The sequence below is a fragment of the Lottia gigantea genome (assembly GCF_000327385.1).
Source record: "Lottia gigantea unplaced genomic scaffold LOTGIsca_4, whole genome shotgun sequence".
NCBI lineage: Eukaryota > Metazoa > Mollusca > Gastropoda > Lottiidae > Lottia > Lottia gigantea.
The window spans coordinates 5,940,640-5,962,361 of NW_008709379.1; the positions used below are offsets into that span (position 1 = coordinate 5,940,640).

Consider the following 21,722-nt stretch of genomic DNA (forward strand, 5'->3'; position numbering starts at 1 on the left):
GCTTAATTCTTTAAAATATTAGCCCTTTGAGTAACTTCTCCAAAATGTCAATAATTGCGGCCATGTTTGATATTCGCCCCGCAGTGGTTTGTTTCACTAAGTCTTATAACTCACTAACTACTTGTTTAAATTTTTATTTTATATATATTATTTTTATATACTATACACTAATCACACACAGGTATAATATTTATTTCAATAGTATGTCGTACAGTGAAAAGAGAAAGAAGGGGACATCCATGTTGAAGATCTTAGACTCATATTAAACGAAAGGGAATGTTTAGAGCTTGTTTATAGATTGAGCTTATTTCAGGGCAGTACAGTATTTACCGCCGTCTCCCGAATGTATGTTAAGGGGATATTACTCTATTTACTCGTTTTAATGAAACAACATTTAATTTATGTATTTGTTGTAGGGTGAATTTATTGTAGATTAATGGTAGTTATTTTCAGTCATTGTATTAATCTAACCACCAGTTAAAGGCGCATTTCACTGCTTCTATTCCTTTGCGATATCTTTCTCTGTCTCAGAGCTTTCATAACATCAGTTTCTGTAGGCATCAGCTAGAACACTAAAATATTGGCACCTTTGCTACCCAATGTAGATTACGTCAAGTTTATTTTTACTTGCTGTAGCCCAGGCAGGTCGTTGTGATAATTGTGACTAACCTGGTTGAAATTCCTGCGGCTCAGTCTCCAAGACTGACTTCACTTGACTTCAGTATTCTACGACTGCACTTCAGGCAGTTTTACATTAGAAAGTATGAATTAATGAGATGAATTTAATAGGCGAACTTTCAAATTTAGGCTGAAATAAAAGAAGACAAACATTTTGTTTTGGGAATATTACTAAATCACCAAAGTTATGATTATTGAGTAACACCATGTGGTGGAATGACTTGGAAAAATACCAGTTTTTCTAACATCACCAGCAGAAGAATTCCAATGAGTTACCAATCAAGAAAGGTCTGTAAAAATACATGGACATTATGATAGGTTAAATAATAACATGATAATTCATTAGAAACACCAATTAATCACAGTTTGCTTAATTCAATACTAAAAAATAAGGAAACCCATCTTTAAGCTGTCGTCCACCATGACGGCGGCTTCCAAAGCAAAACTAGATCAACAGTGACTGACGGTGGAGGCTTACAGGTCTACTTTTTACCCACAGTTGAAAGCACAAGCGAACTCCTACAGCTCCTATGTTTCGTGTCATAAAATAAGATAATTTCATTACCGGTACCATAAAAGACAGTATAATATATGCAACATACATTCATTATTCAATGGTACAATATGAAAGAAGGAAACAATACAAATACACTATCTACCAAAAACTAAAACATATAACTAATGATAATAATCAGTCTAAAAATGACGAGATCATGATAATTTAAATAACACATAGTAGGCCTATAATATGATATAAACTTACATAGGTTACATACATTACTCATGCAATGATACAAAATGAAAATTATGACGAGATCAAGATGAAATATGGCAATTACGATTAAAGAGCCAACAAGAGTTTATCGGATGAATGGTTGTGGACGGAGTCTACGTCATAACACAGAAGTGTTATCTACCCTTCATCCGGGTTCCTGCAGAGAAAAGCGCCATTGTTTTTTAATTCTTAGTTAAAAAAAAAATTGGTTAGTTCAATTCAAAGCCTTTTCGGCAGATAATTCAGTTAATGTTGTCGAGGGGGGTGATGGGGGTTAAATCATCACACCAAAGGTTCAAATTAATAGATTTAATAATCAACAAAAAACCCTGAAAGTACAAAGAAACATAATTACAAACAGGTCATAAAGTAAAGGTAAAACTTAATCACAATAGAATATATATTATATAGGCAAACATAGGTTATAACTACCGAACTGTATGAAATATACAGAGGAATATAAATACCAATACAAAACCTATGCTTAACACACTAATACATACTAACTGAAATACTTAGCTATGCACAATACAATATAATATATATATATATAATAATGCTTACCCTAAAAGGGGTTTAAACGCTAACCAAAGTTAAGGTGTAGCACCTTAACCCAAAGGGTTATATAAAGGGAATCTGTAATAAAATAATGTAGGTTATGAATGTAATGAATGTAATGGATTAAATATAAGAATTAATGAAATGTAATATTTGACTGCAGAAATGTATGTGCTTAACTTAACCAAATTACAATATGGCCGACACCTTAGTTACCAACACCAACAAAGATATAAAGTACCGGTACAGAACTTTTACATACCTATACTAAAAGTTATCCTACGTTCCAAATCCAAAGTACACACCGGAAAAGTGTATACAAACACTAAATGAAAACTATAAACCTAATTGAAGAAACTTCAATTACACCATATTACAGAAAATACAATACTGAATGACAGAACAACCATCCTACAAATTCAAACTATATAGACAGAATGACCACAAAGACATAAGGAAAATACAACTAAGGGGGTCATTACAGCTCAGATGAACAAATATAGACACCAAGATGAATAAAGATCAGAACCAGAGAAAAGATATAGAAAGGTAGAAAAGGCAGTGAAGTGTAACTGTTACTTTAATACTGTGAACTGAAAACAACTAATTACAATTAAAACCAGTTTAATTACACCCTTCAACTTTAAGTACATTCTTATTGGGCTTCCTTCATTATTAACATTCTAAGGAACCCCTGACAGAGACTAATTGGAATTTTCGGAACAAACAAAGTGTTTGTTAGTTGTTACTGTCCTGTAGATCTAGTACAGTAGTGTTATTGTTAGGCTAACTGTGTCTGTTAGTTAGTGGCGGATAATTTTTCTGCAGATTTGAAGTGTTCAGAATGGAAGCACAACGTATTAGTAGAGTTTGGTTTTAGGTAGTTCACACGTGAATCGTTTGAATATTCATCTCAAGCTAAGAAATAGCAATTTGCAACCATATTTTGGTGTATATTCCCCTATCTATGTGACTTTCTTCGGAAAAAGGGGTGGTACAATCAACAATGATAATCTGTGTAACCAGTTTGTAGAGGAAGCACAACCTAATCATGTCACGGTGTTGTCCCCCAATCTTTGATGTTTATGGATTTGTTAAGTACCATGAAGTGTAATTTAGTTTAATTAGAATTTTGTACTTGTTTTATATAATTTTGTTTACGTCATTTGTTAATGTTAATAAATGACCTTTTCGATTCAAATCAATTGTGTTAACATCAAACGAGCCCAACATCAGGGGAGATAAACCATTTTATACACATACACATACCTCAACGGATTTTATTCACATGTTATATTTTAGTCATTGGACATGGACAATAACTCTGAAACCCTTCAACCGATTGTAACCAATTTTTGAACTTGACCGAGATCTCATCAATATATACAAGCATACCAAGTTTCATCGTGTAAAACTGTAGTTTCTGTCGTGCCTACAAGTAACGTGAACGGACGGGCAGGCGCATAAAAATACAAAAGAAACTAAAAACAGCAGAACTACACTAACAAAAGCAGTAAAACTATTAACAGTTATATACATTTATCATTCATCTGATTATGTTGCTCTATTTTTTCAAGAAAGAGTTGTTTTTTAATTTTATCAAAACATTGATTGAGGTAAAGAGTTCCATAAACAGGGGCCTTGAATTTCAAGCTATTCTTATAAATGGATCTAAAAGGTTTTGAAATAAGGAATCTGGTTAATGGATGCATATGGTGTTTTTTTATATTGAAGAATATTTTGAAGATTAAGATTTCCTATTTTAGAAAAGTTTTGAAATAGAAGATGATGATGTGGAGAAGTATTCATTTTTGAAGTCTATTTCAGAGCTGTTGAAGAATAATTATTACAAGTATTTCAAATAGCGAAGCAGTAATCAATGTAGGATTTAAAATGAGCGTTATAGAATAATTTAACAAGGTTTGGATAAAGGAGGGGTATTTGAACGGTGGGTGTAAAATTCCGAATTCCCGAACTGTCCATACTGTCCGAATTGGGTCAGAAAAGAAAAAAAATTGAAATTAAATTTGAGCCAAAGGTCGTGCAAAAATTCGGGAAGCAAAACATTTTACATCAAAAAAACGAATATTGTTAAAGCTTTCATTTGGTCAAATCACAATTTCTTTCTTTATTTTTAGTGTACACCGTGCTAATTTATAATAATGCCGTCTATGAATTGACATTTTTGATTTTTAATAAATATAATCGCTATTATTCAATGGACACTTTTTGTTGTTTTGTGATCGAAGGCGTCTTCCCATTATCTGCCTTGAATAGTAACCATGACATATCAAGGTGACGACACAGTGGGAGATTTAAATCTAAATAGCTACCAAAAGTTTGAACTCTTGGTTCTTGCTGTTCCTCACAACCAGGCAGCATCTTTTTTCTCCGTTTTTTTTTACCAGATGGAGGCTGGTAATGACTTAAAAAGTTTTTAATTAAAAATTCATTGAATTAGGCTATCATCAAGGTGGAAATTATTTTCACCCAGGTGTAAGTTTAAGTTTTTAATCAAAATTTAAACGAATTATCACCTAAAAGCTTGTAGAATTGATACGGGTCTGTAAATGCTTGCCAAACCTTTATTGCCAGATTTATAGATTGGCAATACTTTAGCCTGCTTTTGATTTGAATGCTATGATGCTGTGTTGTGTGTTATAAATGGTTGTTTGGGGTTAGTTTGATCTTCGTCCATATCAGACACACCGATTTCTGTGCACTGTATGTCGAGTGGGTCAGCCCCATTGTGGTTTGTCTTAGTTATGTTTTGCTCCAATGCAACCGTGCTATTTTTGATGCCCATGGGTTCAATAGGTTGTTTAAGGTTAGTCTGCTGCTCTTCATCCGAATCAGACACATTGATTTCTTTGGGTTGTGTTCCATTTGGATATGTCATATCTGTGTTGTGCACTGATTCTACCGTGTTTTGTAGGTTGTCCACTGAGTCAATTTTATCATGATTAGGGATACCACTCTGACCATCGTCAGAAACTTGTATAGGTGAATATTTGCAGTTATTATCACAGGAAACACATTGGTCATCATTCCTTGTATTCCTTGTCTTATCAAGTTGTTCCTTAACCTTTTCGACTAGGTCATTTCTATTTATGTGTTTTAAAGCTGTCATAATCATTTCTTGACTTGGATCATTAGTCTGTTCGTACCACATGTCCATAAACTTATAGAATTTTGTTTCTACATTTGTATCATTTAACTGACCATATTTAGCAGGTGCGTTAAATTCAGGGTTTTCTAGAAGAAAAAAACAAATATTCAAACGAGGTGAAATAAGCAAGGTGAATTGGTTGTCACCCCCCGCGGCGAAACGGTAAGAACATATATTTTAAATAAGCATAAAAATAGAATCGACGACACTGATGAAGATTGTATTATATTTCTATTTGTGTTAGCAAATATGCTTATGATCATTCTTAAATTGACGAATGAATAATTACCTAATTCGGCAACAAATAAATCAAACGGGTGCAGATTATCTACCAATATCTTTCGGATTTTAATCATCCATGCAGGCTTCGCATTCGAATTACCATGCGCTTCTGAAAACAAAGATGTCCAGTTCTAAGTATGTGAAATGTTCTAACGGAAATGTCGATGGACATACTTAACCTTAATCCCAACATGAAATATTCGCACATCAATGCTAAAACACAGACTGTTTTGTGTTTCAGAGTATGTAGTTTGGCTGGTTTCATCTAAATTGAGATAACAAAAAATAGTCTACCGGTTGGTTATTTCGAAATTAAATCCCAACCCCTTCAGCAGCATAAACAAATGCCTTCATTCTTGGGATCTTAATTCAGCAAATAGCGAAAAAGGCTGAAAATCAAACACTGCATGGAAAACATCTCTTTTCAGGCCTTTTATTGGTATACCATCATTGATCGGTACAGTGTATTTACAAGTATTTTCTTTTCTCCGAGGTCTGGTAAAAAATCTCTCAAGAATGAAAGTAGAAACTTAAATAAATACCTGTTCTGAATCCAGACCCGCAACCAGCTCAATGTGCCAAGAGGGACAGTCGCAATAGCTGACCCCCCCCCCCCCATCCCTGCTTAGTTACGGTACTGTCTGACTCACTTTAGATTTTGTCTTTATTTATTTTTTAGGTCATGCTTTGGAGGTAGGCGCTCTGATTTCTAAATCACTCTATGGTTGAATTATATTTCGTTTCTATTAAATCAAAACGCGAATGCAAACACTTACAGTTTAGTCAAGTTTTGTCAAATATATTGATGTGAACAAAACAGCTGAACTTATTTTGATAGCCATTCCTATCCTCCGGTTGACTTAATTGCACATAGCAAAAATTCACAACCCCAAATAACAAAATAGTAGTAAAGTAAATGAATACTTTAATTATTGTGGCCAAAATATATTCAAATTTTACAAATTAAGACTATGCGCGTCTGTAACCAGTAAAATAATGAACTCACTATCTAACTAACGAGCAGATATAACGAAAACAAGATGAAAACCAATCACAGGTATTGAAAGGGTTAATCTGACCAGTGCTGACCTGAACTAATTTACACTTAAACTCATTATACGAAATAAAAATAGAAATATCTTCATTTATACTTAAACTCACTCTACGAAGGAGAAAATAAAAAAAGTTAAAGGAGTTGCCAATTAAACATTTTATATATAAAATACTAAAATTGGTTAAGCAAGTATGGAACTAGTTGGATTTTGCAAACTCGACAGGCTTGCTAAAAATTAGAAAAATTCAACATAAGCCCTTTAAAAACATCTCCGGTGTCAACGCAGAAAAGCTTAAGAAATAATTTAACTAATGAATATAAAAGATACAATCGTTTTCCAAATATGAGTTTTGACAAGTCTTATTACTTTCCGAGGAAGTATGGCCAGTAGGGCTGTGAATAGATACATACGTGAAGATTGGGATAACAGTTCTACATTTCTGCTATCAGCAAGAGGTCTTCCTTCTTCTTCTGTAACCCGATGGGCATTACCTGCAATCAAAACAATAAGATATATTTATCTTGTTTATAACTTAAAATGAATCATAAACAACAGTGGAAAAAAAAATGAAATGAAATGAATAGAGTTTTACGTCCCACTTTTCTGCACCATGTGGGCTAATGAAGACGAGCAACGCCATGCAAGATGCAATGAGTGAAATTTTGCCAGGACAGCGGCATTAGCCTGCTCTTTTTCGATTTCCAACTGTCGATGGATCTTTAACGTGCACAGCCTGTAGCACACGGGACCTCGGTTTATTGTCCAATCCAAACGACTAGACGCTTTTTCCATGTCAGCCCCTCTTACCTGCATAACTGAGAGTGGGAAACCGGGTTGAAAAATCCGAAGGTATTATCTCGACCTATGCCGGGATTGAACCCTGGACCTTCCCAAAAAAAAAAAAAAAAAAAAAAAAAAAATTGAACTTCTAAATTAATGTTCGTACAACTCACTTCTTAAACAAGACTTTTTCTTCAAACACAATAAAACACCAATACTTATACCAATAATTAGAATTATTGCAACGCCTATACCTATGCCTGCTATTCCACCATAACTTATACTATGACCATTTTTTTCTAAAAAAAAATTTAACAAAATTATACATGGGACTATAGGCCAATATGCTAGTTTTTAATTTAATTTTAATTGCTCGGTTTAAATCACTTGTTTCAATCCACTGCAGGTAATAATGAACAAGTTCTATCAATGTGTTTTAACAACAGTGGCATTCCGCTCCGTCAGTTTTAAATTGCTTACCATTGAGTTCTTAAATCCTGGTGCTGTATTCCCCCCTTGACAATTCTGTGGATCTAGTTTGGCCGCTTATGACGCATTGAAACGCCGGTATTAAATACAATAATAATACAATGTTAATTCACGAATGTATCATAATTATTAAATATTGAAGAATATATCTTTTTAGATTGTCTATTATCAGATTTATAATAGACAATGATTTACTTGAAAAAGACCTACACGCTTTCAATTATTCGTTTTATATCAAAAAGTATAAATAAATTCACGATCCTGGTAAATTAATTCTGTGATTATTAATTCCTAGTACGTGTGTGTAAAGATGAGGTACTTGCCCAATCCCCCACTTTTACTTTGACATTTTAGTTTTAGTTTAAACTTTCAGATAAATTAGCAGCTTATAAACTTTCACATGAGGAAGGAAGTATATGAATCATCAATGAGTAAGTATTTCATAATGGAAGTGGTAGAAATTGATCAGGGACACATTTCTTTTTGAGACACAAAAAGAAATTTCCAACCTACATATAAAAATCAGACTGTCCCTTTGAGGTACATTATGTTAAAACAAAATCCTCTTGGTTAATATGAAACATTCCCGTTACATTCTGTACGAAATTATATTTACATGAAAAATAGAATTTTCATGGAATTTAGTTGAAAGTGATAATTGTTCAAATTTATAACGAACATGATATGACAAGTTTGTCAGTGTTACCTGATGAAGATACTGGGATTACTGAAGACTCTGGGATGGTTGATAGACTGGTGGTGGGTAGTTGTTTACACTGAGTATTATGCGTTATATTACAAACATGCTTGGTTTCTTGATCTCCCGCACAAATATCACATTTTACACAATCTTCCACTGTACTGTTATAATAAGTATCAGATTCACAATCTTCACAATATTCCTTTTCGTCCCGAACTAAAATAATATCAAATTTCAAATAGGCCAAGTTTCGTTCGAGAAATTATAATACACCCATGTTATCCAGTGTTATCAGCTGAAGGGGCAAGCAAGCCATTCTTTCACTAGTTAAAATAATCAAAACGCCACTCACGTTGTCTTACTTCAGACACATTTCACAAAATAATATTGCTTTGGAAATATGAAAATATTTCTTCCTATTTATTGTGATTTTCATTCACAAGTTGATCGAATAATTTTAGACAAAAGCCTGCGTTCATTTCCAATTTAAAAGTTTTACAAGATATATACACAATTTACGACAAACCGGGTCATTGGATGTGAAAAAAAAAACATCTGAACTTATTTTAATAGCCATTCCTATCCTCCAGTTGACTTATTGCACATACCAAAAATTGGTCAAGCAATACCCAAATTTTGATTAGTAACCCAGTATCTCCTAAGTGTTTAAAATTTTAGATCAGATTCTCAAAAATTAATATAGGTCCGTATAAAAAAATTAAATCATGTTGTAACTCAGTTTCACGCTATGCGATCTTCATACAAATGACCTATTTTCAGCCTGCGTCCATACTGAAATTGGACAATAAGAACTTATTCAAATGTCTATGTTTCAAGAGTTCGGAACCGGTGGGTGTAAAATTCCAAATTCCCGAACTGTCCGAATTGGGTCAGAAAAGACAAAAAAATCGAAATTAGAATTGCGCCAAAGGTCGTGCACAAATTCGGGAAGCAAAACATTTTACATCAAAAAACGAATATTTTTAAAAGCTTTCATCTGGTCAAATCACAATTTTTTTCTTATTTTTCGTGTACACAGTATAATTTATAATGATGCCGTCTTACTCACTGCATGTTAGCCTGTTCCCATCATTCACATTGGCATCAAACTTTGTGACTTCCTTTTCACATTAGTATTTTTACTATTATTATAGTATATTGTTGTCATGACGTAACCATTACCAGTTAGGCTTAGCATATATTTTTAGACATATATTATATCTCTGTGGATATAGCATGGAGGAGTAGTACTAGTAGTTGAATCCGACTGTGAGTGTGATTCCCTAAAACGTCTGTAACAGGTTTTCACTAAATGCCACGTAGATGTAGAGGTGTGTTTCCAATCTTCTCCCACAGCCCCCTTACCGACCAGCACATTTTCTGAATGGGAAGGAGACAAGGGTGGGGAAGATGTTGCCTGGTTGTGAGAAACAGCAATAACCAAGAGTTCAAACTTTTTCAGAGTTTCAAACCGCTGTGTTGTCACCTTGATATGTTGCTATTCAAGGGAGATAATGGGAAGACGCGTTCGATCACAAAAAAAGTCCATTGAATAATAGCGATTATATTTATTAATAATATCAATTCATAGACGGCATTATTATAAACTAGCACGGTGTACACTAAAAATAAAGAAAGAAATTGTGATTTGAAAAACTTTTAAAATTATTCGTTTTTTGATGTAAAATGTTTTGATTTCCGAATTTGTGCATCACCTTTTGCGCAAAATTACTTTCGATTTTTTTGTCTTTTCTGACCCAATACGGACAGTTCGGACAGTTTGGGAATTCGGAATTTTACACCCACCGGTTCGAAACGTTTGTTTAAAGACTTGCCATTACAGTATTTTAATGAAAATTATGTGAATTTTTAGGGGAAGTGTTTTGATAGGAGATTCGTGAATTTATGACCAATATTTGTAGAAACATTTTTACTTAGTGGAGGGTTCAAAGACACTATATTATCCTTGTCTATTTCGTTTGTTGGGAATTGATTTAGTCAACTTTATAACGAACATGATATGACAAGTTTGTCAGTGTTACCTGATGAAGATACTGGGATTACTGAAGACTCTGGGATGGTTGATAGACTGGTGGTGGGTAGTTGTTTACACTGAGTATTATGCGTTATATTACAAACATGTTTGGTTTCTTGATCTCCCGTACAAATATCACATTTTACACGTTGGATAATTCTAGACGAAAGCCTGCGTTCATGTCCAATTTAAAAGTTTTACAGAGAACTACTATTGAATTCTATTATCCAGAGTAATGCTTACTCTTTTAGAACAACACCGTGTTACTTACCCCTTTTAATTCTAGGTGGTTCACACGACTTACAATAGTCTAGATAGAAATATTCTTTATCAGGACATTTGCATTCAGTATCCGTTTCCGGTGTACAGTTCTTCTTAATTATTTGGTAAGTGTGGCTGCAATCTTTACATTTCCCACAAAGCTTAGAAGAACTAAGTCTCACAGCAAACGTACCCTCCTCACAAGTAACACAATCCGATTGACTAAGATCTTTGGTACAGTGATTTAAAACTTTATGTCCTCTTGGACACTTTACACATTTTATTCTATTATGATAATAAAACACATCTTCTACCTAGAAATTAAATATAAAAATCGATTCGGTTGGTGTTGGGTGTTATAGAAGCACCGGTCAAGGTCACAAGTATACTTCTTTTACATCAATTATCAATTTGAATAATAAAGATTAAATTGAAATGGTACCAATGCAAATTTAAATGCGTGAATGTATATACTTTAAAGGGATACTACGTCTTAGGATGAACATGAAATTTAAATTTTACTCAAATTTGGCCAATATCAGTATATATCCATCAGTGGACTTACCTGGTGTCCTAACTATACATCTATATAATCCCTCTATTATCCGATATATCCACAAAATCAAGTAATTAATTATAAAACGCTTAATACATCCATTAAGCGATTTTCAAATCGTGAGTCTAGGAAATCCGGTGTTATTTTCAAGGTGAAGTAACTCTCAAGTGGGGTTTCCCGCGTCCTTGACCTCTACTCTTGAATTGACCTCGACATTGTCAGACATACTTTGAAGACGATATAATAATGCCTCGTAGGAGATTAAGCAACTCCGCGAAAAAGCAATTCAAATGATTTAGAATGAATACTCCACCACTAACACAATTTTCAACGAATCATTAGCAAAGTTTATTTGTATACACCGGAAGATGATTGTTTCCTGTTTTAGTGTTGATTACCCAGACTCTTTTTTCTCAAACTGAACAGACTTGTCGCTTGCTCACTTTCTATAAAAAATTTTCATTACAGTTTTATTGTCGCTTTTTCAAAAGTTTGGGATGCATACTTATTTAACCAATGGTCACTATTAAACACAAATATTAGCCATAGGACGAGTGTATTCTAAGACGTAGTATCACTTTAAAGGAAATTATTTGGATAAGATATATTATTGAAAGATATTTTCATCTTTATATGCCTTTCTTCTGTTATTTTTGGAAGATTGTGGATAGACATCAGCACTGCAATTGGTAAAACTACACCATTTCATTTAAATCAGATAAAAATGTATCTATTACGTTCACCAGAAATGTTGAATAAATAAAATGATGTTACATTGAGGAGTATTTACAATCAACTGTAAAAGGACAGCTCGACAAAAAAAACAGAAGATTTTTGTGCCGTTTTCTGAAACGTACAATGGCAAACAAATGAGTAAAATGACATTATATTTTCTGCACTGAATCATTCTGAATGTCTTTAATCTCCCGACACCCTCAGCTCATTTTGAGACAATAAAGATAGCTTGCAAGGTAACGTACGCCCACTGGCAGCTGGCAGAAATGATAAAACAGTCTTTAGTGACTAAGTACGAATTTTCTCACATTAAAGAAATTTTATTAGTTTGAATTCAATGATATATATATATTTACTGCCAGTTATTCATGCTGAGTAATTCCACAATTTATTATAAAATCAATAACAATAACCCAAATATAGTCACACAGCTCTAATATCAAGGTCAAAAAAATTGTTAAGAGTGAAATCGTTGAAAATTCAAACTTGACAAAAATCTCATCAATGAAAATAAAAAGACGTAAAACTCCATTATTTCATCATAAAAATCACATGAAATCTGTAGTCTTTATTGTGTTCACAAACAAATTTTGACGCGTTTTTCCTATGTCAAGGACAATTATTTAAAAAACCGTTCATCAAAAAATCGTCAAATTCGAACTTGACTAGGATCTCATCATTATACATTATCAAATCAAGTTTCATTAAAATCAGATAAAAATTGTAGTCTCTATTGTGTTCAAGAAATGTTGACGGACCGACGGACAGGGCCACGGCAATATAAAAAAGTTATTGTTACATACAATCTTAAAGGGATTGTAAAGAGGTTTTCTGATATCCTTCTGTATATCGGGGACACTGTTAGCACCAATTTGCGATATTCCAATTTTCAATCAGACGTCTGTAATGACCCTTCGATTAGTGACGTCATCAAACACTTAGTTTAGTGTACGTCTGACTGAAAATTTGAATGGCGCAAATGATGCTATCAGTGTCCCCGATACACATACTTTTTTTTTAGAAAAACTCTTTACAATCGCTTTAATATATTAAGAATATAGGAGAAATAATTATTAGGTTACAAATCTATACACCAAGAAAGAAATGATCCGTAACAAACTAGCTTGGAACTTGATAGCGAGCAGACGGAGAATATGGACAATTGTTTGTGCCAGACTGTATCTAAAAAGTACATACCCTTTCAGTTTTGAAAACTTGAACAGTAAGCGCCAAGAGGAAAACCAAAATTTTCATTGCAATCTGAGACAAACTGAAATTAAATAATCAAACTGTTTTCCAAAAACTACAATACTACAATAGTTTTTCGTCCAACTCTTCTGCACCTAATTGGGCAACTACATGCAGTGTAAAATTTTCCAGGACAGTTGCATAAGTACGGAAGCTCAAATACGACATGTTTTTGTATTTTTGAATTTCTAATTTGAAATTTGAATATTAAGTTTGAAATTTGAATATTGAGTTTGAAATTTGAATTTCGAATTTGAAATTTGAATTTCGAATTTGAAATTTGAATTTCGAATTTGAAATTTGAATTTGAAATTTGAAATTTGAAATTTGAAATTTGAATTTGAAATTTGAAATTTGAAATTTGAATTTCGACTCAATTCTCTCATAAGAGACCACTTCCAGTAAGAGACTGCGTGGTCTCTTAACATAGTTTCTACTGTATCATTAACGCGGACAGTCCGTAGCATCCGAACAACTAGACGCCTTTTACATGTCAGCCCCTTCCGAACTGCATCACTGTGCACGTTAAATATCCCTCGACAGTTGTAAATCGAAAAAGTGCAAACTAATGCCACTGTCATGGCAAAATCTTGACGATGTCGGTTTTCATTTAAACTCCATTCATTTAATTTCCAGGCCATTTGCAGTCATATTCTTTGTACTATCTTCATACAATCTTGACAATCTTTTTCACCCTCAAATTCACAGTTTTGATCGAATTGACTTGAAATTGCATATCTGATCTCAAATGCCAATTTTTATCTTTGTAGCTTGACATTTTCCCCAGTGCCTCATAAGTTTACAGCATCATTTCCGTAGGTCGTAAAAATCCGTTTAATTTACTTTTATTATTTTTATTTTGGGCTTTCCCCACTGATACTAGCATACTGTTATACACGGCCTTCCTTTTAAATACGCATTTGAATCCTTCCCCACTGCTATTATCACCTCAGCTGATGGGTTGTTGGTTTTCTTTAGGCTGAGCTTATTATCATTGACCCTTCAACTGCTACTAGCTTTAAAATAACAAGGACTTATACCCCTTTTACACTCGGCTCCGATAAAGTGGGCCAGGCCATGATTGCTCCCTGGCCCACTTCAAGTGTAAACGGAATAAAGCGAGCCAATTTAATCGGGGCCTGGCACCGCAATAAGAGGTGAGCCAGGTCCGGATCGGTGCCTGACCCACTTAAATTTTACTAGTGTAAAACGAATGCGTGCCTGGCTCCGTTTAAAAATTCTTCTGCGCATGTGCAGGGTTTACAACTTCCGTATCAGCCATTATAAATCTACAAATGTGGACCTTTTGTAATCTTTTTAATTAGAGAGTGCACGCTTATTTCCGTTTAAAGTGGGCCTGGCCCAGATCACAGAGCGCCGGTGTAAACAGGCGTTTTGATCGAAGCCAGGCACCGATCCGGGCCAGACTATCTTTAACGGGGCCGAGTGTAAAAGGGGTATAAAAGACGGTTTACGTCTTATTTTTCTGCACCCGATTGGGTTAAGTAAGACGGGTAACTCCATACAATGCTCAAGAATTTGACAGGACAGCTCAACTTCATAATTCAGCATAATTTCATATTGATTTCTAACTGTCGAGGTATATTTAGGTAGCCTTAAGCACACGGGCCTCGGCTAGATTCCCCCCCCCCCCCTCCCTCATCCCCTACTAATACTAGCTTTAACTACAATGGCCTTTAAAAAGGTGAATTATGGCATTTACACACGCTATATTAGCGTTTTAAAATCTGTAGTTAATTTATTCAAAGAACATCACACATGCGTGTTAACTACAATAATTTGATCGACTGTATCATACCTATAGGTTTAGTATTACCTGGCTTTTTACCTGACCTTTTAAAGACGCCTTATGGCTTTTATCTTTGCTAATACCGTTCTAGAATCGGTGATTCATATGTGCTACTAGTAGGGAAAACGGACAGGGTTGGGTGCTTTATTAACATTGTCGTGTGTTTTTATAAGATAAGTATGTCAACACAGAAGTAGACTATGCAGTAAATTTCCTATAACAATATAGATCTGTTAAGCAATACTGTTTTACGAATAGACTGCTTTCGTGTTCAAACCACATCCCTTAATCACTCATATATTAATCATATCTTACCTTAAAATATCTTCAAACTGAGGATTTTTACTTTTTAAGGCAGGTATTCGATTTATTTATTTTTAAACTTGGAATTCCCCATTTTATATATAGAATATATCGTATACCTGTCCATGACGCTTTCAGGGGACATAACAACAATTAAGCCTTTTTAAAAACAGAAAAAAATTGGCAATTCCCGCAAGTTTTGACAGTGTATATTTTGATATTTCTATCCGCGGATGCCATATTTATAATATTCTATAAAGTAGAAAATTGGAATCGTGCAAATTGATGCTGATAACTGTCCCCGATATACATAAAAAAAATATAAAAAAACCTTGATGCAATCCCTTTTATTAATTTAAATTCTATTTTTCATATAGTAGGTAAGATAATTCTATATATTAGATATTCTTGTAAGTAATGAAATATGTATCTTTTTTGTAAATATATATTTGTAAACCAAAAAATATTTATATATCATTTTATCAATTTTATATCCTGAATGTTAAACGGTGTGTGTGTGGTTTATTATGATAAAGGTATATTACATGTTAATGCTATATTATCTAACAACATGTCTAGACACGGTTACATTTGATAATTTATATTGCTTCGACAACTAGTTTAGTTTATGCAACAAATTATAATCATTATTATACAGTAATGACTGGTACAAGTCAGATAATAATTTTTGAAGCTAAAATGATATTTTGCAATGTATTGTAATTTTGATTTTCATTGGGATTGACGTGACCTATATTACTTCTATAATACAACTACATTTCGTATAGTTGGCCTATATTTTAGTCAAACAAAGATTTAATTTTAAGCAGTTCAGTTGGCGACGAACACAGTGTAATTTTATTTATATAGTTTAACAAACTATTCATTGTACCCGTATAAAAGTTGATTCTTTATTTTATGTTTCGAATTGGTCGAGTATTATCTTTGTTCGACTATAATAGTTGTCACCACTGTATGTTTGAGAAGTATAGTTTACATTATAACAATTTTGTACGAAAATATAATTATAAAATGGTTCTAAAATAAATTTAATGAATATCGTTGAAGGACATACCACAGATATTTTGAATAATAATATACTTACCTGTATTAAGGAAATATTGATCTTGAAACTGAAACGTTACTCCAGTCGGAAAATGAATTGGGAAAACTACCATTTTATCATTATTTAATGCTGATTCATATAACTAATCATGGTTATCGATTAATTAATAAACACTAGTAACCTTGATAATACTTCTCTGTAAACCGCTCACCGTTTCTAGGAATAGCCGTTTGCAAATAAAGTTATCTCCCTTATACAACGTTCACATAGGGGTTTTATACTGCATGGATTTTGCAATAAAGTTTTATTACGCTAAAGAACCCTTTATTTTCTTGGGGTCGCGGGCTGGTCTGAGAGCTTTTTGAAAATTGATATTGTGTGTGAAAATTCTTACAAACTCTTGTGTGAAGACCTCACTCCCTTGTCTCAAATCACTGGAAATGAAATTGAGTAAAACTGTTTTTTTTACTTATGCAGGTTTTTGGAAGAAGGTAGCTTTTTATACTCCCACATTATAATGTGGTTGTATATTGTTGTCGCACTTGTCCGTCCGTCTGATTTTAATGAAATTTGGTGTGATTATTTATATTCATGAGGTCTTGGTCAAGTTCGAATTCGAAGATTTTTCGATGAATGGTTATTGCCCTTGAAAAACGCTTCAAAATTTGTTTGTGAACACAATAGAGACTTCAGTTTTCATTCGATTTAAATGAAATTGGGTGTGATCATTAATAATGATGAGATCTTAGTCAAGATTGAATTTGACGATTTTTGTGTCGCTTCCAACCCCCTATGCAAACAAGTGTTTTGTGGACCTTGCTCGTTTGAGATGGCAAATCTTAAACTACAAATTGCGTAAATATCATTTATTCAAATTTAAGATAAATGACGATAACAATATGCAAATAAATTGTAATGCAATTTGAATATAACAAAAGAATTTAAAATATATACAAAGCCATCGAAAAGATGGGAGATAAAATTCCGCCAAAGTCATCACGTTAACGTGAAGACCCACCCATCCAAGGTCCGCAAAAAACTCAAAACACACACGCGATACAGTTTGACCAAAACAGATCTTGACCCTAATGACCAGCCTCGTGCTGACGTCTTAAAGGATGCAATTATTCAAACCCATAAGTAGTAAATCATTTAAAACATCAAAAACAAAATGTGTTAAAATCTAAATAAAATATTATAGCGTCTAAACATATACCTACAACAATGTTAGCGGAACACCTTTGATCACCGGACTTCGATGCCACCCAGGAAAAACTGATATTTTACTCAGAAACCTGTGCTCATACGTAATGCAAAGAGACCCTACAAAGCTTGCGCTGAGCGAACGCATTGATACCAATTCCACATAACATTAACTGAATTGCATTACGCTACCTACATATTGTGGAACAAAGCTTTCCTTCAAAATGGAATATTGTGACTAACCTTCCGATCTGACGTAAAAGCTTTGGAACTTATTGACACATTAACAACGAATGGCGTCCTCTGAATGACCGTAAATAAATGCACTACTCGCGGCGCCAATTCTAAACGAATGCGATTTGTAAAGCTTAGGATTCAAATTCAAGAATTCTAAAATATTTTTCAGTTTTTTAGTTATGAAAGAATACGAAATTGGAGATCCATCCATTAATTGAAAAAGTGGGCCAGTTTCATGAGGACATAAAATTAAATAAGTATGTAAACAGATAATTGGGCATAAACTTGAATCGCCAGACATTGCTGATATATGAATGCACACAGGAGATGTTGATTTTTTATGCTTAAAGTTACGTAAATTAAGTTTTAAACCAACAGGTTTATCACCTGTATACTCAAATCCGACACTTGAATTTCGAAGGATGGATCCTTGTTTGATTTCAAGCATATTTCACCCATACGAAGGAAGGCTGAGAGTAAATATGGCTCTAATCAAAATTTGGTGAGAATGTAGGGATACGACTATCGGTATAGCATCTACCAAACGCTTCAGCAATCCCTTAGTAATTGGAAGTCGACTATCTGTAGAAGGTTTCAAATTTTGGGCACCTTTGATAAATTTCCTAACCAAAAAGGAATCGGACGAATTTTCGAGAGAAGATAATTTATGCACATACTCTATAGCAGATGCTGAAGAGGCAATGGTGCTGGGAGCATACCCAGAATCAAATAAAAATGCCAAAAAATTTATTAAACAAATCTGAGTAATCGGCAACAGTGTAGGATAATTTCTATGATGACAAAATTGAGTAAATTTCAACCAATAATTTTTGTAAGAGGTCAATGTCGACGGTGACATTGCAGATTCCAGGATTTTACAAGCGACTCCATCTAAACCGACAAAAACTGCAGTGGAACGGGAAAAGGCTCCGAATCCAAATAAGGTGCTATTTCCCTGGCTTTCTGAAACATCAAACGAGATAAAGAGTCACTCAAAGTATTTATTTTCCCGGGGATGTGTTTTGATTTAAAAACAATATTATGAGTAAGGGTAGTAATAACTAATCTGCGAACGAGGCGCATCATTAGCGGACACTTAGAGGACATTTTATTTATGACAAATTTGGTGCTTTCGTTATCGGTTAGAAAAATTGTTTTGTGATTTTTCGTTAATGCTCCCCACGTTTCCATAGCAACTATTATTGGAAACAGCTCCATGGCATTGATGTGCATAGATCTTAATTCATTGGACTAAGGAAAAGCGAACCATCGAGAACTGAAAACTGCCGCGAACCCTTTGGTCGACGCGGCGTCTGTATACAATTTGATAGTATCTGAAGATAACCAATTGTCGTACAGAAACATACATTTTCCGTTAAAATTGTAAATAAAAGTATCAAAATAATAGTTTAAATTTTTGCCATTTTGAATGGTGAAACCCAGTAACTTGTAATCGGAGGGATGAATTGGTATGACGATAAGCATCGAGAATATCGCTTTTGGCCATGAGACACCCTCGGCCCAACATTTTGACAATAGAAATAACGTCATCGATAGAATCGTATGCAACTTCCGTGAAGCATTTGTCTATGAAGGAATTAATCGAGTTACCATTCGGAAATGAAAGATCGTGAATGACTCTATAGGAGAGTTTTCCGTCTGCACTAGATGACTTCGGAACGAGACCAAGAGGTGAACAAATAATACTCTTAAAGGGAGGTGCTGAAAACCTTCCTGGAAACCACGCACTAGGAAGTCTCGTTCTATAGAATCATAACCATCAAGAACATTATACAATTTATGAGGATGTATCGGCGTTGGTAGCCTGTGGCTGTGTGTTTTGTTTGCGAGAGGCACGAAAGGAATTATTTGAAGATTGGATTCATTCAGAATCGTCCTGATTAAAACTCTTAGATACATCTGTTTTAAAATACCTACAACGAGTATGATTGACCACCACACTTCAGACAGAGATGATTGTACGTACATTTTGTACGCGTACAACCGTTTTTCTGATTAAAGGCGTAACACATACGTTTTTGCTTTGGAGGTTCCTTATTTTGAGAACGGGCTCCGTAAAGTGTTGTGACACGCAGCCAAAGTTCAGAATGCAAAATTCCCCACTGAAGTGGCTGAGACTGCATGTGATTTCTAAAAGATGAATCATAAAATAGAAATGCCTTTTGGCCATAAGATTTACTCAAATCCTGTATGAGTGCAGAATAGGCTAAAAGCCCCGAATAAGAATTTGGATATTTCTGCAAATATATATCCATGAAAATGTGGAATGCTTTGAGCCAATTTTCTATGTTTAGCACCTTTGACTTAGGTTTTGAAACAATCTTTAGAAGTTTGTCATTTCCAGAGTTTTCAATATCGATATTGAATCCTTCAGATAGTCCTTCAGGCAATAACGAGGAAAATTCTACAAAAACTTTCTGCCAAATACAGGATTTGAGCTTATCTGACACATGGGCAGATATACCCAGATTATAAGAATATATAGAGTTAGAAGTAGAGGGATTGTTCCCAATACTCAAATCAGAAGTACCTGATATATTCCCATCCAAAGAAAGGTTAGACGGTATATCTTCAGATGATATAGCCCCCGCTTGTTGATTGGATAACACTTCACCAACTGCCGAAGTTTGAAGAAGACCATGGTTTGAAAGTTTATTAAAGAGTTTATCCACAATTCAATCCTCGGCTTCTTGGGAGAGACTGCATACATGAAGTCCACCAGCATCAATTGTAGATCCACCAACAGAACTACTAGATTCTTCAGCGATGTTACTAGATCCACCATTTGCCTTTTTCTTCATAGAATTAGTACTCAAAGGTAATCTGGATTTCCTTTTAGAAACTCTTGGATTGGTTGGTGCCGACATCTAGATACTTCTGAAAAATAGTTGATTTCAGCATGAATTCTGTTGAAGAGAAACGATGCACCGATGTACACAATCAGCATTGTGAAGAATCCACAGAACACCGCCATTTCTGCAACTGGATTTGCGCCCACATGACTTCAAGAGAATCCATGTTGCTGGTGGTATTTGGTATCTAACAAAACAACGTGCAGTGTAGGCACCATGGATAAACATCCTCAAAAAGAGTACAGTGTGCATGCTCGGCACTATGGCTATCAAAAACCATCAAAAGGGTTCAGTGTGCATTCAGTGTGCATTCTCGGCACCATGGCTATAAAACGCCATCAAAAGAGTACAGTGTGCATTGTCGGCACCATGGCTATAAAGCGCCATCAAAAGAGTACAGTGGGCATTGTCGGCAGCATGGCTATAAAACGCCATCAAAAGAGTACAGTGTGCATAGTCGGCACCATGGCTATAAAACACCATCAAAAGAGAACAGTGTGCATTGTCGGCACCATGGCTAACAAAGGCCATCAAAGAGTACAGTGTGCATTGTCGGCACCATGGCTATAAAAAGCCATCAAAAGAGTGCAGTGCATTGTCGGCACCATGGCTATCAGAAGCCAACAAGGAAGTACAGTGTGCATTTTCGGCATCATGGCTCCAAAAGCCACACAAGAAGTAAAGTGTGTATTGCTACATCGTCGGCACCATGGCTATAAGAATCCATCCCAAGAGTTCAATGTGCATTGTCGGCACCATGGCAAAGTGGATTGCCAAAACTAACACCGGAGGTGAAATAACGGACCAATGGAGGTCATATGCAGCGGGAATGTGGAAAACCTAAACGAAGACAATCTCGGAAGTAAAAAGGGGTATAGGGCGAAACTGATACTCTGCTTTGTTGAACAA

The 21,722-nt window shown here is 34.5% G+C and overlaps 1 protein-coding gene across 1 annotated transcript; it reads right to left on the reverse strand.

Annotated features, from left to right (window-relative positions):
• Positions 1–4,509: 4,509 nt before the first annotated feature.
• LOTGIDRAFT_228863 (hypothetical protein) lies at positions 4,510–16,612 on the reverse strand (the record flags this gene model as incomplete). The annotated part of the gene is made up of 9 exons (XM_009059913.1): positions 4,510–5,266; positions 5,470–5,571; positions 6,928–7,008; positions 7,471–7,596; positions 8,493–8,702; positions 10,793–11,096; positions 13,271–13,343; positions 15,554–15,593; positions 16,540–16,612. The coding sequence occupies 9 exons, from the start codon at positions 16,610–16,612 to the stop codon at positions 4,650–4,652; spliced, it is 1,626 nt and encodes a 541-aa protein (XP_009058161.1). The 3' UTR covers positions 4,510–4,649.
• Between the last annotated feature and the right edge of the window lie 5,110 nt (positions 16,613–21,722).